This window comes from Malurus melanocephalus, unplaced genomic scaffold (genome assembly GCF_030028575.1).
Source record: "Malurus melanocephalus ecotype Western Australia unplaced genomic scaffold, MMel_1.1 scaffold_82, whole genome shotgun sequence".
NCBI lineage: Eukaryota > Metazoa > Chordata > Aves > Passeriformes > Maluridae > Malurus > Malurus melanocephalus.
In genome coordinates, this window is record NW_026623314.1 from 1,259,197 (window position 1) to 1,276,618 (window position 17,422).

The window sequence follows — 17,422 nt, forward strand, 5'->3', positions numbered from 1 at the left end:
AAAAAAAAAAAAAAACCAAAAAAACCCACAACCCCAAACCTAAGTCCAGACCTTTTCCTGATGGTTTCTGGTTTAGCCAATAGCAGGGGAAGTCCCTCTGAAATCAGGGCAATCAGAATGTGTGAAGAGACCACAGAAGAGGGTCTCAAGTACCATCAGGAAAAATACAATCAGAAACATATATTGCATGCAATCCTGACTTGAGGCATCCYCCCTGGAACTGTTTTGTAATCTATAACTGGACTCTTTTGTTTCCATGTGTAGAAAAAAGGTTTGAGAATACTCTCCCCTTTTTTTATCAAAAAGAGTGAATATATTTAGGATATAGACTATATATGGAACACTCGTGATGGTTTGGTTTGAGTTACTTTGCGTATTTTTTGACATGAGGAATCATAGTTATCAAAACAACTCTTGCTGCTTCCAGTTCAATCAGTCTGACAGCAAGATTCTCCCAATGTATCTATTTCATCCAAATTTTCTAGTCAAGTGGACAAGAGACAGTTCAGACAGAAGGACCTTGTTTCTAACAAACATTGATGGCTGATTATTCTTTGCCAAAGTAACCAGAAGCTCAAAAGCTTATCCTGCCATGCCTGAAATAATCTAGACTTCTTTTAGGGGTAATTTGATGGGAAAAAAATGCAAGAAAAAAGAATYTCCTAAGTTAGGCATGTTTGAAAATGAACTTCATGAACATGAATAGTATAGGTAGAATGTCAGAGTTTTGTTTATTCAAGTTAATCCACTTCTAATTATCAATGAAATTTTATTTCCCAGAAAAGCTATATTGTCAGTGAACATGCAGATATATAACAGAAAAACCAATCCTGTAGTGACTTTACTAGCAAAACTTACATTGATTTTTGGTGTAAGGTAATTTACAATCTGGGCTACAAATCTTGTCAGTATGGTTAGAATGCAGCACAGTTTTATGTTTGTGATTCAGAGCAAACAAGACCTAAGGAATTGAATGAGTATGAAAAATTAGGTACTTTCTTCAGTCAGTGGAGCAGGGATAGCTTAGAGCCTAGGGCATGCTCTGAATGTTTTGTGGTCTCAGCAGTGCTATTAAACAAGWTACAAGGGTAAGCTCAGCACCATAAAATCGGCTCCTGTACTGTCATTCTCTGTAGCTAATCCAGTGAACTTCTGTAAACAGCWTTTGCTGCTCAGTCTTGTTCCACTGACATATGAAAACAAGTAGATCTTTATTCTTCTACTTTTTGTTATTTTCAGTTTACTGGCTGGTGGGCAACATTAATTCAATTAAAATTACCTCAGAAAACCAAAAACAGGGAGGAAGGAAATCTATCTGCATTTGCCCTACAGAAAATACAGGGCCATGCTTTAAAAGAACTGTATAAATATTTGTGCCTTTCTGGTTTAAGTRCATGCAAATAATTCTAAAGATACTGTCATTATGTGGGTTTTTTAAAATAAGGATGTTAATTCCGAAAATAAGTTAAATTTGTTATGCATCTGTTTAGAAAATTGACAAATTTGATTCTCTTTTCTCTCATCTTTAAGGATTTTCAACCCACCCAGAGAGATCACTCCTCTTCTATAATATGGTACTTCTTAATGCTCTGAGTASTTGTATTAAAAATACCCCAGCACACGAGCATTTAGATATTAAGGACTAATCATCTGTGGCATTTRTTTTACAAACAGCTACCAGGAGGTCTCCAGGACAGAACAGTACTCAAACCAATACCAAGGGTTAATCATTTTAAACTGTCTAGACCCATCAAAACTGTACAGTTCTCCAAAACTTTTATCAATAGCATGAATCTTCTCCTTTCCCATATCATCCTCATTTCTCTCTTCTGGCAAAAAGGCCTGTAAAATACACTATTCATCTTTATCCTGTCATAAGAAGATTCTTTAATCAGCTTCCAAGTCTGGTTTATATCTCTCCTGAAGCTGCACCTAAACTGAAAAGGGTGTGTAGGGGAAACGGAATAGAAACATATAATATAACCCCACCCCCCCCTCCCAATTTTTATTACCATGCTACTTCTCACTGGCTTCATCTTTTTCCCCTGCCCTCATATTTAAGTGCTTTCTACTCTACACCAGCCCCTACTGAGTACAGAGCTCATACCGAAGATGAACTGCTCAGACAGACCAAACTAAGTCAGTAATATTTAATGCAGAAATAAAGTAGGATTACAGTGTCTAGAGTATGGCTGCTATAATTTTCCACTTGAAAACTTTATGRAGCTTTTTTAATTCCAAATTACAATGTATCATCCAAGCCCCAGGACTGCAGTTTGCACATTCCCTGGAGCCAAAAAGTTCATTAGGCTCCCAGAACCCAAAACTGCTAAAGACAACACTGAAAAAGATCCCAAGAAAGTCTCCAGGAAGATATCTGCTTCTCCCACAATATTCCCAGCGAGCCTCCTCATAGAGGGACAGAACATAAAATGCAGGCTCTGGGAGCTGTTCTAATGCTTCACCATGTGAACCAAGCCGCTACTGACCCTTAGTGCATAATGTACATAATAAACCTGTCAGGGAAAGAGGAAGAAATACCCTATAAAGTTGTTTTCCTTTCTGTTCAGACTTTTGTCAAAAAAAGTAAGAGAAATATTTAAGAGCTATAAATCTCAGCAGTTTCACAGCAGGTATGCCCTCTCTAATAAAGTAGATTCTTTCTTCCTTACGCTCTTAAACGCTCCCCAGACAGCAACATCTGAAACAGAAAACTCACTAATGGAGTCTGTCTGACATTTTCACTAGTGTTTCTAAGGCTATTTAGTGGTAATAGCTCACACATGCTGTACAAATCCTGGTTTCACAAACATAGTGAAGTCTCAACTCTTGTTATAATGAAATATCCTCTTCCTTTTCTATGGAAACTGAAGTGACACACAAAGAGGATTAAAGAAATGCCCACAGTTATAAAAGGCAGATTCAGAAGCAAAATTAAGATCCCTGGTTTTAGGATTGGAAAAGTGGACAGTATTTATCAATAAAATTTGTCATTCTGAATTACAATAACCTAGCTAGATCATGAAAAACGGTTAAAAATAATTATGGTCTAAATAGTGACTTTGTTTAAATTATTCCTTTCCTTCTGGCTGATGATATCTCCTTTTGAAAAAGCTATATTTCTTTATTACAAAAATATTTTTCAAAGCTTTCCCTATCAAATTTCTTAGTTTCAATTAGGGGGGGAAAACCCCTTTGTTCAGTTTCCAGCATAGATTTAATGACACAAAGAAAAATGTGCCTAGAAATCATTACACGGACCGGTCATAAATTAGCAGCCATGCCAATTCTCAGGGCATGCTACAAAAGYAAATACAGTTACACAGGGAAATGTATGATTGCACCAAGTGAGTGCTGTAYTTTCAACTAAATGTCTCTGCATCTATATTCAACATCAGTGAATGGAACCAACAACCCACAAAGTAATCGGTCACTGACAATGCTTCCATTCTGGATTTTTATATGGACTGGGCTAACTATTTGTTTTTTCAAACCCAGATGCCTAAAATTATGTCCTTCATTTCACAGGTTTTATTTGCAGAGTATTAAAATCCTAGTAGTCCCATTGACATTTCTCTTAACTTGGAGAATAAAGCTGATTTTTTTCATAGAAATTAGGTAGGCACATATGGGAAAAACGTCTCATGGTATGTATTATTGCTGGCATTGGCAATTAAATGTGAAATGCTGCAAAACTCTCRTATTGGAATTATTAATTCCAATACAGTACTGAAGAGATGGAATTTATTATTAGAAAGTGTACAGAAATAAATTAATACATAATTTAAAAATAATTAATGAGTTCTTTATCCCTAGTCTTGACCATTTTATACTCAAAGATAAAAAAATAGATGATTTAATGACTCCATTTTGAAGTGATGTCCTCTTTTACCTGTTTTCTTTATTGCTGTCAGAATCAGAGTACTCTCAGCAAGCTCAAACTCTTTAGATTGTCTCTGTTGAGGCTGTGACTACCTATACATTCAATTTGCTGTTTTCTTGAAAGCTGTWCTCTCCTTTTTTGCCCAGCTTAATATTCTCAGTCTCAGTTTTGTTTAACAGAAGTCAACTTCCTCTAAAACCTGTCATTTCTTCTTTTAAATATTTACAAGCTCATTCAGTAAACACAACATATTTTTCAGCTTAACRTGTTATCATCACATTGTAATTAAAACCTGAAAAGAGCTATAATCCCCATAAAAAAACACATTGCTGTGAAATAAATTTTTAAKAGTAATGATCTACAGAAATGGACTTTAGTACTGAACTTTAAATGGATGTCTGATAATGTAAGAAAATATTTGAGGTTCCACTTAGTGTTATATTACTTGAAAAAACCTACACAAGACTTTTAGCTGACTAGCTTAGAAGTGCTGTTTTCTTGCATTTTGCTGGCATATTTTTACCTTTACCATCATTAAACATGTTTTCTCCTTGTCTCACAGTACTGCTAGAACAGAATTCCAGAAACACAGGCTTGCTTGTACTCAGATACCGTTGGAAGCAAATCTACAGGCTAGACAGAAATATTTGCAAAAATATCTAAATATAAGCCATTAGCCTCATTAGAAACACTCAGTTCCTTCAGTAACACCAGGCTTTAATATGTGTGGAACTGCAAGAGATTGACTCCTCTCCAGTGCAGCTTGTTAGCTCAAGTTCACAAGTGCGAGGACACCTGCAGCTTTCAGCATCCTGCAAGGGATGAGCATCAGGGTTAAATAAGGACTCAGTCAAGCAGTCTGGGGATAATGTCACACATATGTCCTGTACCTCATCACCACGGTGCTCTCTTATTTGTTCTGCACTTATGGATAACCAAATCATCTTACTGGGTCACACTGAAAGGCTAATTCCATGCAGGCACAGTTTCCAAAGGCCACTATGGTGTCACTGGGCAAGTGTCATTAAATTAAAAGTAATATTAAGCCAAAATCCAATCTGAAGCCAGGGCCTGATGCTAAAACAAGTGTCAAAAAAAAAAAAGCTCTTAAACTGAGAAACTTTAAAGTCTAAATAAAGTCCATCTTCACTTGAAAGTAAATGAAAGCATTAGATACTGGTTGTTTATCACAAGCCAGAAAGGACAGTGCACCACAGGAAGTGCAGGATGTGTTGCACTTTACACTGGGCCCAAGTAGGCACAGGGCTACTTATCCACTGTATGCTTAACATCTTTTGTAATATTAGTTGCACTGCACACCTTCTCATAAAATTTCTGATAAATTTTCTTTTCCTGTGAACATATATGATATGTTAGACATTTGTTTTATATTCAAAAAACAATTTTCCAATGCAGCCTCATTTGCACACAACCATAATCAAAGGACAAAGTGTGTATGTGTTCCTAATTACCTCCAAAGGCTGTTTCAGGAACTTGTGAAAATTAAGAAAAATATTCCAAATCAGTCATTTGCTGTGAGAAAAAAAAAAAGCACCAAAAATAATCACTGAATACCTTAACACTGCATTTTAGTGTTATCAGACAATAAAATGTAGAATGTTCAGACTAGATCTTGTTAATGGTTAAAAACTCAGATTTAAAAATCTAATGTAAATGCTTTCTTTTTTTCTTTGGGTGCTGCCTAGTTTCTCTGGAGGARTTAGCTTTTCAGTAAAAGTAGCTTTTAAATATTTGAGTTAAACAATGTTATAGTAGGAAGCAGAACAGAATCACAGCATGGGTGAGACTGGAAGGGACTACAGTGGGTTTTTAGGTCAAACCTCCCAATATAATGGAGAAGAAATTTGAATAGCAAATCTGTTTCTACAGCCAGAGGGGTAGGATTCCCACCCAGATTATCTGGAGATGGGTGTACTCAGTGCTTACTGGGATCACATGAAMAGCAACAGCATCTTCTTCGCTGCTGTCCCTTGGATGCACTGACCCTCTCACATATTTTTCAAACACTGTGTACAAAATGGTGTTTAACAAAAAACTCAAATGATACATTCAAAACACTGCAAAGTAATGAAATTCAACATTAGAATAGAACTAAAAGAATATTACAACATAAATATGCTAATGTTTAAAAAARGAGCTGTTCTATTATTATCTCCAAAACTAAGATTTGGCTGTGAGTTTATTACCACAATGCATTTGGGAGAAAACCATCCAGGGAGTTTTTCCAGCATCTGATTGGCATTATTGCTTGAAATTACTCTATGGGTGTTCCCCCATAGTATCTGAGAACAAGCTACTTAGAATCACCAAGGCAATTGCTCTGTCTCTGCACTTCACTGTGAGCTGGAAAATAACTAAAGCTCATTTCATGTACCAGCAACATGCAGCAYGAATCTTGAATTTTGCCAGCTAAACTGATACTGCATTTGGTTCTCCAGCTATTTTAAAGCAAATCATTTACAAAAGAGAATTACTGGAAATTAAATCYAGCTACACCTCCAAGAACACCATGAAAAATACATTTTATTAAATATTAGTTTGTACTAATCTGATTCACTGTGCTCAATGTATTTAAAAACACATAGCAGGAGAAGAAACATAAAAGGCAGTACTAACTATGTGAGGGATGTAGAATGAGCAGTTCTATCTGCCCAAGTCTACTTATGGAGGGACATGACATGAGCAAAAGCTCAGAGTTCATACACCGTATTTTACCAGTGCAAAAGCTGGTCTGAAAGTATTGCATACTGTTTGGATGAGTATTGCATACTGTTTGGATACACACTTCTGACAGAATGTTTGAGGAAGTCACTCCATAAAGACGCATAAATAACGCGTGGTTTACAATCTCAGACAGTTCTGATAATGACCACAGCACTGCTTACTGTTACAACTGACTTTTGACTAGATAGTATCTGTAAATTGATCACTTAGGTAAAATGTTTGAAAAGGCCAAGAGAAGCRAGTATCACTGACAGACTTCTGCCTTGCTTACAGATGAGCTCCTGAAAGAAACACCTTTCCCACTGAATTCCGCTTCTGTTATGGCKCCATTTTCCTTCTCGGGCTGGTTAAATGATCATCGTGGTGAAATAAAACAGAAGAAATCCTTGAGTATGTTTGGAGATAACTTCGAAACAGAGGTARGGGAGTCTAATTTCTCTAAAAAGAGAGGAATATTTTTAAAGGTGTGGGTAATAGGTGCCTGCTGTTCAGACTGAATGAATCCTGGCCTAGGAACAATATATAGTCAGCAGAGGAATTTATACACCCCCAAAGAAGTACCTGTCTTTGSTCCATTGATTTGASTAGCTTAGGACAGGGGCTTTCTAGYTCATTAYTTCCATTTTCAGAATCASCCTGAACTTTATTTCTCTTCATTTCCTCTGGGATTAAAACAGCTCCTTCACTCCAGTCCCTGTGCCTCTATATTTCCCAAATCAGRAGCACCAGGATGATGCAAATGCTGCTCAAGTGAGTTCAGCTTCTCTATTTGTGTGTTCAGTGCTTGAGCAGCATTTGTGGTCCAAGTCTAATCTAAATACACTTTTTTCCCTTCCCCTCAATCTACATAAAGTGGAAACAAGGTAAACTGGACAGCACTGRAGAGCCTGAGCTGCACTGAAACACTGTGCTTCATAGTTCAGTCAAACACATCCAGCTCGGGTGTAAATTAAGCTGTCAACATTTGATATCTGTGCTGTGTGCGCGATGTTTACAAAACAWATTCTTCCCTGGAGTTACTTGGAGTCACACTCTAAAGAATCCAATACAGATGACAGCAAAGTGACAGAGTGTGGGACTGTCAGGAAGAACACAGAAGGGGCAGAAAATAAGAAAAATAACGTCCTGTCTGCATCTTTTTTGATGTTAATGAAAGAAACTTTTCTACTTCAACAGGCTCTTGACAGGGCCCAGGGTTCATGAGGAGGAAGTGCCTGTTCCAAGAACAGAAGCAGGAAGCATGTAGATGCAAAACTGAGAGTGGGAGGAGGCAGAAGGAATAGATAAGCGAGGATGCAGAGGAGCATAAGGAGTGGCAGGTGTGATCAGTTCCCTTTTTATCAGTAGGAATCAATATGAGAATACCAAACATAGTGTGAATTTTAATGTCTGTAAAAATAACGTCATCTTCTATGAATATTCTCCTGTAAAAATAGAATGTTTAAAATGCTCTTGGAAGATGAATATGGACACTTTGGTCACTTGGATGAAACCATTATTTTTCTTCTTTTTTTTTAATATTTTTTTTTTTAGGTTATAGCTTACGGACCAGGAACAACTGAGAACAGTAAAAAGAATTCAGATATCTGGATATGGCAGCTGGTATGTGGCAATTCACACTTGTTAGCTGATGAGTTCATGTTTCAGTTCAGACTGAAAAGTAGTAAAGCCTTCTGGCAACAGAAACTAGAATGATTACCTTCCTTCTCATGAAAAAGATCRCCAATAGGCACCACCTTTCAGCTTTAAACTATAGTGAAAAATAACTGTAAGGTATTGCCATGATAAAAACAGACTCTTTTACCTCATCATGTGTGCTGATGAGAGATACTCTCATCAACAAGGCATCCATCCTTGTTTAGGATTTTAATGCACCCTACCTAGGCTATATCCTGCAAATATATCAGATTGCCTCCAATCAACATCACCTTAAGGCAACATCACCTGTTGGTTCTGCCTTGACATCTTTGTCCTTATACTGAAACCAAACTGGAATCAAGTAGAATATGCTAGTTAAAAATTCTGAAAAATTGTTTATAGTAAATCACATTTGTAGGTGATCCAGATGTCCTTCATTCAGTTTGCTTCTAAAATRTATTTTCAACCCGAAGGAAAAACAAAGAAAAGCTAATTTTTGCTTACAAAAGTCAGGCTAGCTTGGGAGGCAGATATTTCTATTAGTTCCTGTTCTGTTGACATTCACAGGGACCATCAAACAGTAATTAAAGACAGAATGGTCTTGAAAGATATTTGTTTGCACTGCAGCTTATCTCAGCCCATAGAATCAAGACCTCGTGGCTGGCAAGAGCCTGGCTCCCAGCTTGACAAAATGGAAATTTGTCCATTCCAATGTGGATGGATTCTCAGCAATTTCAGTCAGCTCCCTGCTGAGTTGTGAACTGCTTTTCAAGACTTAAAGAGCTATTAGGAATCAGAAAAGTAGAAGAAGAGCTTGAACTATTCCAGAAGATTCCMTCTGTAATTTCCAGAGCTGTACCAACTTGCCGGGTGCCAGGTTAGACTGGTAACAGTGTACCCAAAGAATCAGGCAACAGGTTGCTGATTCATGATGGGGAACAATGAAACATATTTTTATTGATGCTAATAGTGTTAGACAGACAAGATAACTGAATATGTAGCTAGACCTCATGAAACAGAGCAAGTTTGAGGTGTTTTTTTTTCAGTAGGAAAGATTTCCGTATGTGCAGCATTTTCTTTCTGCTGGGTACAGGACCTGGGAAACTAAAAGCCTTCTCTCCCCTCAGGAGGGCACATCGAGTGTTGCTGTGGATGGTAAAACCCTGACTCTCTCTGCTGGTGACAGCCTGCTTGTCCGTGCTCAATCTCTGTGAGTAGAGATGAACAGGGGTTCAGTGCGTGATTTCCCAGCTGCCAGCAATATAAATTCTATGGATTCAATCCACACCGTGTTGGGCATCACTGGTGCAGAGACACAGCATCTGTGAATGCAGGACTTGCAATAGCCTCTGTTATTTCTCAGGGCAAAAGTGTTTTCAGGAGAAAAAGCCTCACATTCATTCTAGTTCACCTCTTATGATGAAAGCTGGAGAAAATGAAAAAAAAAAAAAAAAAAAAAAAAAAAAAAGAAATGAAAAGTGCTACCAAGAAAATACAGCATGCAAAAGACCATGCATAAAGATAGATGGCATGAATCCATCAAAAGGCACTCAGAGCAGATGATGCTCTAAGCATCAGACCAGGCTCAATCAACATCAGTGCAAGAAGATTTGGGGTTCAGGCTCAGAACACAGCTCTCTTCCTGGAGTAGGATGCACACAGATGTTTCATAGCCTTAACACGTGATATGCATAAGGAAAAAGGGTCTAGCTTCCAGGGGCAATGGAAAGGAAAATATGGAGCATGGCAAAAGCTAATGAAGAGCCCTCCTTTTCAACAGCATCAATGTTTCAGTTGTTGGTTTGAGTGTGTGTTTCCCCTCCATACACATTGGATCATCTCTCTTTCCATTCTTACAGGTACAGCTGGAAAAGAGCAGAAGAATGTGTTGCTCTCTGCATCGCTCAGGATCCAAAACGCAAGCAGCCTTATACATAAACCTGTGTCAGCTGGCTTTGATGATAACCAAGTTTTAACCTACTTAATTATCTCTTACTCAGAATGTCTGGAAATTTGAATACTGTAACAAAATGATTATACTCAATTAAGARGAGTCAAGTGCTCTGCCCAGTCAAAACTTTTTCCCCAAGTACTTAAAGTTTTACCAAATTTATAATCGGTATCTTTTTAAGATCTAGTGTTCTGTTTGGTTTGATCTGAAAGGAAATGAAAACAGGCCCAAGTAGCAGGATTACTAATCTAATAACATATTATACTATCTAGAGGAAATTAGAGGCTTTTCAAATGCAAGTCTCTGCCACAAGATGTAGAAAAGGACATGGGACAGATACTGTTATACTACTTAGGTAGCAGATTTTATTTCTCTGTATCAGACTTATCATTTTAATAAATTAGTACAACACAGTTACCCAGCCCAGCTTCCTGTAAGGAAGCTTTAATTGGCAGTAGTTCACAGATCCTCTGAGATCTTTGGCTAAAAATTTAGGTTTTTTTAAAGGCCCTTTCTGCTGCACTGTTTGAATGTCTCAGTGCTTTGTGAAAGAGAGGAAATGTACAAGTTATTCCAAGTTTCCCAAATCCAGCAATGCAATATCAATCAYAGTAATCAGCAGTACCCCATGCATGCCATGCTGGATGCTGTGTTCACACTACACTGTCAGGAACASAGTGCTGCAACAGGACTAAACAGGAGCAGCTGGATCATGGCTGTGCTCCTGTACAGCAGAATTCTCAAATCAAAGTAGCTTTAAGAGGTATGTTAGGGGAAAGAGAACAGAAAAATTATTATAATCAGTTTCTGTTAACTTCAGCTTCTTTTTGAACAATGAGGTTTCTTGCAGAAATAGCAAATCTTAAATTATCTTTTGCTGCTTTTATTCCAGGAACTCTCCAGAAGGGTTTTTGTTTGGTTTGTGTTTTGGTTTTATTTAATTGTCCTTCACATTGCTAACATCAGAAAACAGGTTGCTTAGATACCTGAAAGTATTATCAATTAAATATTTGAGAAAGCAAAATTTACCATTTTCTGATTAAAAAAAAAAATCTAATTAAGTTCAGAAAAATATTTGTTTAATCTATCACCTATGAAGCTCATTAAACTGAGATGTCATATGKGTTTTATTCAAGTGTTCATTCTTCTCATGAGAAAGACACAGATGGCTTGGCTTTAATCTATAACTTATATTTAATGTCAGTAGCTTCTCTAGCAAAGCATATGGCACAACTCTGCTGCATCCTCCTAATAACAGGGGRCCTAAATTGAAAAACTGAGCCCAGTCCTTGAGGCTGTTAAGGTGTGAGCTGTCACACACGAAAAGGAGCTGTAACACCCCCTCTGAACAAGGGCATAATTTTTCTGATTACCATTGGTACAGTCTTTATGTGTCTGCAGAATTGACTACTCACGTGAACATCTATGATTGAGGGATCTAGGGTACCCAAGTGTTATATTTTTAGTCCAGCAGTTACAGGGTAATCACAGAAATATTTCCATATTTCACACTGAATGATAAGTGAGTATAACACAGCAAGATGTAGAACAACATCCAKAATAATCTGCAGCTCTGCATCCACCCCCAAAGACATCGAGCCCTGTGGAACTTTCAGAATTAAAGCACCTTCAATTAGATACTTCCCMTGATATAATATTAAGGCTCCACTCAAACTATACTTGTGATACAGTCCTTWTATAACAACTTGTGCTTGAACACCTAAATTCTAAGTCACATACTCGGTGCCAGACTGGGAGCACTAAACCAGAGCTCCATCATCCACAGTTTAGCCACAGCCCACAGTCAGAATCCAGGACTCAACAGGTCATCAAGTGGTTTCCATTGAGGTGCTGCTGTCTTCAATAAACTAGGTAAGAGGTGCTAAGTCCCATAAGCATGGCAAAGAATCAGGATCAAACCATCATGAGAAGATTTAGAAAAACAGTTAAATACCAAGCACCAAGAGAGAAGATTTTGTTTTCTAGTGTCTCTTTTGAGAATTACTTTAGTTGTTACAGTGTCCCATTCCCTTCCCCTCCTTCAATTCAGTATTTTTTTTTTGCAGCCAAGGCACAAATGAGAGGACAGAGTACTTGTCATTTACTCCTTCCAAGGTGCTAAACCACTGTGATTCAGAATACTGCAACTTCTCTTTTGCCAGGTCTTCACATAGTTCCACAGGGCTCCAGGGTAGACAGTGAATCTTTTTCATGTGCTTTACTCTTCCTGAATTATTATTTTATGTATTATATCTGTTCTAAACTGCCTCAAAGATGGTACAATTATAATTGGATACATCCATGCTAYTCTGCTGATGAGGAAGTTGGCCACATGCAGGTCTGGTTCCTGGAGTTCTCTTAGCTCTTAGGTGTTCTTTCTGTGTATGTGCAGTCAGCTCAGCACACACACAACAGTTCAGATAACGCTGGGATTGAGCTCTGGAACTCCAGTGCTAATCTTGCCTCATAAGGAAGGGTTTCAGGCTAAGGTGAGTGGCAAAGCCTTGGTTAGGCATTGTTGTTTGCAGAGTGCCCTAATGTACTGCGCTCTTGGCATTGTACTTGTTCATGCACRTCCATGAAACTGTCCAACAGAATCACAGAGGCACTGAGGCTCAAAATGMACCTSGAAGATCATTGAAYCCAACCTTTGGTGGAGCATCACCTTGTCAGCTAAACCATGGCACTGAGCTGTGTGCCATATGCAGTCATTGCTTGAACACCCCCAGGGATGGCGACTCCATCACCTYGCTGGGCAGCCCATTCCAATGCTTARCAAGGCTTTCTGTGAAGAAATTCTTCCTAATGTCCAACCTGATTCTCCCCTAGAACAGCTTGAGGCAATTTCCTCTCAAGCTATCACTGGTTGCCTGGGAGAAGAGACTGACCCCCACCTGTCCACAACCTCCTTTAAAACAGTTGTGGAGCACAATGAGCTCTCCCTGAGCCTTCTTTTCTCCAGGCTAAAACCCCCCAATCACTCCTCATATGCCTCATACACAACACACTTCATATGTTTTACACATGTATGTGATAGCTTTTCTTTACATCTCTTTTTATACAAGGTACTCCTGCACCCTGATATAGATATTCATTTGCTATCTGAATCAGATATTAAGTTATCAGACACCCAATACTTAATAAATTTGGTACATTCTGGCAGGATTGTGCTAGCCTTATTAGCACAGTATYGCACAGACAGGCCATCTGCTGCTCGATGCTTCTGCAAGACTCAAAAGTAAAACCTTACTACAAATAAATATTCTACAATAAAACCTACACAGATAAAAAGCTATACCTGCACCATTCTTTGTAAATTATTACCTTTAAGCATGCATCATTGCCCAGAATCACAGGCTTGAGCTGACTTGAAAGCTTAGAAATGCACATAAAAGAGTTTGAGTCCACCTACAAACATCCACAGAGTTATTTCAAGGTAGAATCTCACCTATCCTAGAAGTCAGCAGGAGTTTTCCCTTTCACTTCAAATGGGAAAAGGTGTTGCAACCCAATCCTGCCAGCTGYTGATTAGAGCAGCAAGAGTCACTGGGCTTTTTCAGAGCCTTTAAAATGAGATCACTGGTAAGCTTCATAAAGAGAAATCTAATTAAAATCTAATTCCTTTTTAGGATAGATATATTTTGAATTCTATTTATAGCATATAAAGAGTGATATAAACATTAGTGCAGTACTTCACAGTGAACAAGCAACTTACAGTCAGTCTTTCATGTAAATTAGCAATATAGATCAAAATGCTGAAAGTAGTTAATGGCTCCTATTGCCACTAGGCTAGGCAGGCTTGGCWTCATGGGCTACTTCTGTTCTTATATTGAGCTATGGTGACTTAGATGAATGATGGAAATAAATTGGTATGTTTCACTGTATTCCACCTTATTAATGATCTCATATTTCAATATTCAACAAAAATAGTTGATTAGCAAGGTTACACCCTACATCAGCACTCATTCAAAACAAATAGTATTGCTTGAAGTAGCATAAAAATTAAATAACCCTGGTACATTAAACAAAGCTTCAGTCTTCACCAACCCTTTCTATAATATTAAAAGAAGACCTACAAAAAGCAAGTTCATGCAGAACATGTATGTTTATGGTTATGAGGGAACTACAAGAGTGACTCACACAGATCATATAATAAACACATCAGAGATCAATAGAAGAGGACAACATTGTCCAATTAAAAACCAAGAAACCAAAAAACAAAAAAAACAGTTTTTGGTCCCACAGAGGAGTTAAGATAATGATCTAATGCTAACTGCATTTGAGCTGACAATACATAAACAGCAGCTTGTAAAAGTCAAAAAAAGAACCCTTCTTCTTCTGCGCTTGCTCTACTTTTAGCTCTTGCTTGTTTATTTGCAGTAGCACACCCYATCACAGGCACAAAACTCACTAGGTGGATCAGGAAACTGGTAAAATCAGAAGTGTTGTAGTCAAGTTTTTCCTCAGATCCACACAGTATTTACTTACACCTGTAATTCGGTATTATCTTACTACATGAAGGTAACAAATGCTTTTATTCTGTTAAAAAAAAGATTTCAGCTCTCCAGTCACATCTAATAGAACAGATGCAGAGAAAGCAGCCCTCCCACCACCATCGCAAAGAAGCAAAGGAATAAAAATTACTTAAGCTATTTAACAAAATCCTACATAAAAAGCTTGTGCTCATAATGGAGATATTTCAAAGCTTTGGAATGTTTTTATTTAGTTTATTATCTGTTTGTTTATTTTAGTTTATTTTCAGTTAATAATCCAGATGCACTCGAATGAGCACTTCAAAATCATGAGGGTCATCACCTCCTGATCTGTTTCTGATTCAAWACACAACTACTTGTAGAACTACTCTTCAGTATCAAAGGATGCAAAATAACACCTGATTGGCCCCAAAGTAAAATCGTTGATTTTTATAGTAATAATGGAGAAAAAAAATTTAACATCCACCCCTCAGCTCAAAGTAATTACCTGACTTACAAGTCTTAGCACTGTCTGGTACAGAAAGATCTTATGCTGGATCCAGTCAGTAATATTTTCAGGGATTGTCCAAAAATTGTGGAAGTGAATAAAAACTCTTCCTTTCAATGTCACTGGAATTTTGATGGAAACTTGACAGCTAGGGTGATGTTTACACACACATATAGTCAGACAGTCTGTATTCCAAATATAAGCCCTAAAATTGTGAAATCATTAGGGAAATCTTTCTCAATGCACACATGGAATTCCCTTCTTCRGGCATCTCCTTTTGTAGTCTACAAATGATACAGCAATTCTTTCTAAATTGYTCTTGCTCTAGGTTAAATATACCTSCAAGATCTTTTACCTGACAGTYCAGTATTAGTTGCATCAGAACRRCATACTGAAATATTTGAACACTGCTTTGTATTTTTAGAGTTGCTAAACAGGCACAGGTACATGGCCATTACAGTGTTAAATAAAAAATCCTGTCCTTGGTTTTGGAGATAAATTACTCTGAAATTGAAGCAAAATTATTTGGGTTCAAAAGCACTTCATTATATAATCTCATAAGCCCCAGACAAAGATGTCATGACTATGACGAAGTAAACAAAGCATAAGCACATTTGAAGATTCAGTGAAGAATGTGGGCACATCTTTGTTATGTCAGAGAAAACAGGACTTTTGAAGTGCTGTACAACTATAGTAAAATATTATTTAACCGTGTTTTATTGTTTTTCTTCCTGAAGGACAAAAACCCTTGCTTGCTTAGAAGGCAAAACCAAAGCTCACAGATGATGGATTTTGTAAAGTTTGTACTTTACAAACTGTCAGCACAGACATACTTTCCTAGATGATAAGAAGTTGCCCATAACTTCAAACCACGCACATTATAGTTTGGAAGTAAATTTGACAATTCAATTGTCAAAAGCAGCTAAACACATGCCAATTTTTTGAACTAAAGCTTGAACGCATCATCATGCAATTCCCAAATACCACAGGGGTTTGACACTGAAATGCAGTCATTGCACCTTTGCCTGGCTTTTTGTTAAGTGTCTCTTCCTCCAAGGAGATCCTAGGGCAGCATATGGATTCCATGCAGAAAGGAAATTTGGGCACCTCCAGCACCACAATAACTGCTGGGCTGAGCAGAGAACTGCACACAATGCATTTATACATAGCTGAACCACAAGGAAATTCCAAGGAGGAACCAAGGAGAGTTATTTCTACACCACTCTGACACACACTCTGCTCTCAGGGTGCTCAAAAAGCCACCTTCACTGAGGAACCACAGGGCTCTTTTCCTAAGAGCCAAGCAAAGCTCATTCCCCTCATGCAGATTCCTGCTGGAGATCCACAACCTCATTCGACCCAAAAGCACAGTTCCACAAGCAGCAGAAGCCCCAGGGGCAGCTCCCACCTCTGCCCAGGAGAAGGAATTTAAACTCAAATCTTTGCTGTCCTGCAGGAACATCCCAATTATCCTGCTGTTGGAGGTATTTCCATCCCCACTTGATAMAGCTCAGCTGAGCCGTGCAGGAAACACCTCAGTGTTGCAAGTGACCAAAGGATAATTCCTCCTTCCCAAATGCARTTACAGATTATTTTACTCTATGAAACAGGAATACTGACAGAAAAAAACCTATCATTATAAAGCCACTGTTCCAGTGGCAATTATTTGCCTGAACACATTTGTGATCCGAGCTGTCGACAGCATCTTGGCATACATTACAAAAAGAATGTGAACACCACTTTTTGACTAGGGAAAAAAAAAAAAATCACCAAATTGTTGAAACTCAAATGGATCAGCTTTATTTAYGACAAGCTGAGAAAAATGTTAGCAGTTCCTGATTGTTTCCTGATGCTGATGACTAAGAAGCCACATGGTTCAGACCTTRTATGCTTTATTATTGAGTGGCAAATCAACATTCAATGGGCAGATCCACTCATCAGACAAGAGCTTGTTATTCTCTCCAAAATGAAAATGGCAAATRCTGAATGAAACCAAATAAAACCTCTCTCCCCCCCAAAAAATGACAAAAAATTCATTTAATTATCTACCAAAACATACTAATTTAACTTCCTTTTAAACCAAGATAGAAAAATGTATTTGAACACTGGAATCAGGAATCATATTGCCATATGCCATCAGAATTTGAATTTAAAATGAAAATTAACCAACTCTGGCATTTCTTTCCARTATGGATGACAATGTTCAGCTGTCTAAAGCCATTTCT

At 37.8% G+C, this 17,422-nt stretch overlaps 1 protein-coding gene across 1 annotated transcript in view; it reads left to right on the plus strand.

The window, feature by feature from the left end:
• The window catches only part of HAAO (3-hydroxyanthranilate 3,4-dioxygenase), a 30,785-nt gene extending 20,541 nt beyond the window's left edge, over positions 1–10,244 (plus strand). The window contains exons 7-10 of the mRNA XM_057367663.1: positions 6,902–7,047; positions 8,162–8,230; positions 9,394–9,476; positions 10,126–10,244. Of these exons, the coding sequence (XP_057223646.1) occupies positions 6,902–7,047; positions 8,162–8,230; positions 9,394–9,476; positions 10,126–10,204 (377 nt within the window). The 3' untranslated portion in view covers positions 10,205–10,244. The remainder of the gene's footprint in view (positions 1–6,901; positions 7,048–8,161; positions 8,231–9,393; positions 9,477–10,125) is intronic.
• Positions 10,245–17,422: the final 7,178 nt, after the last annotated feature.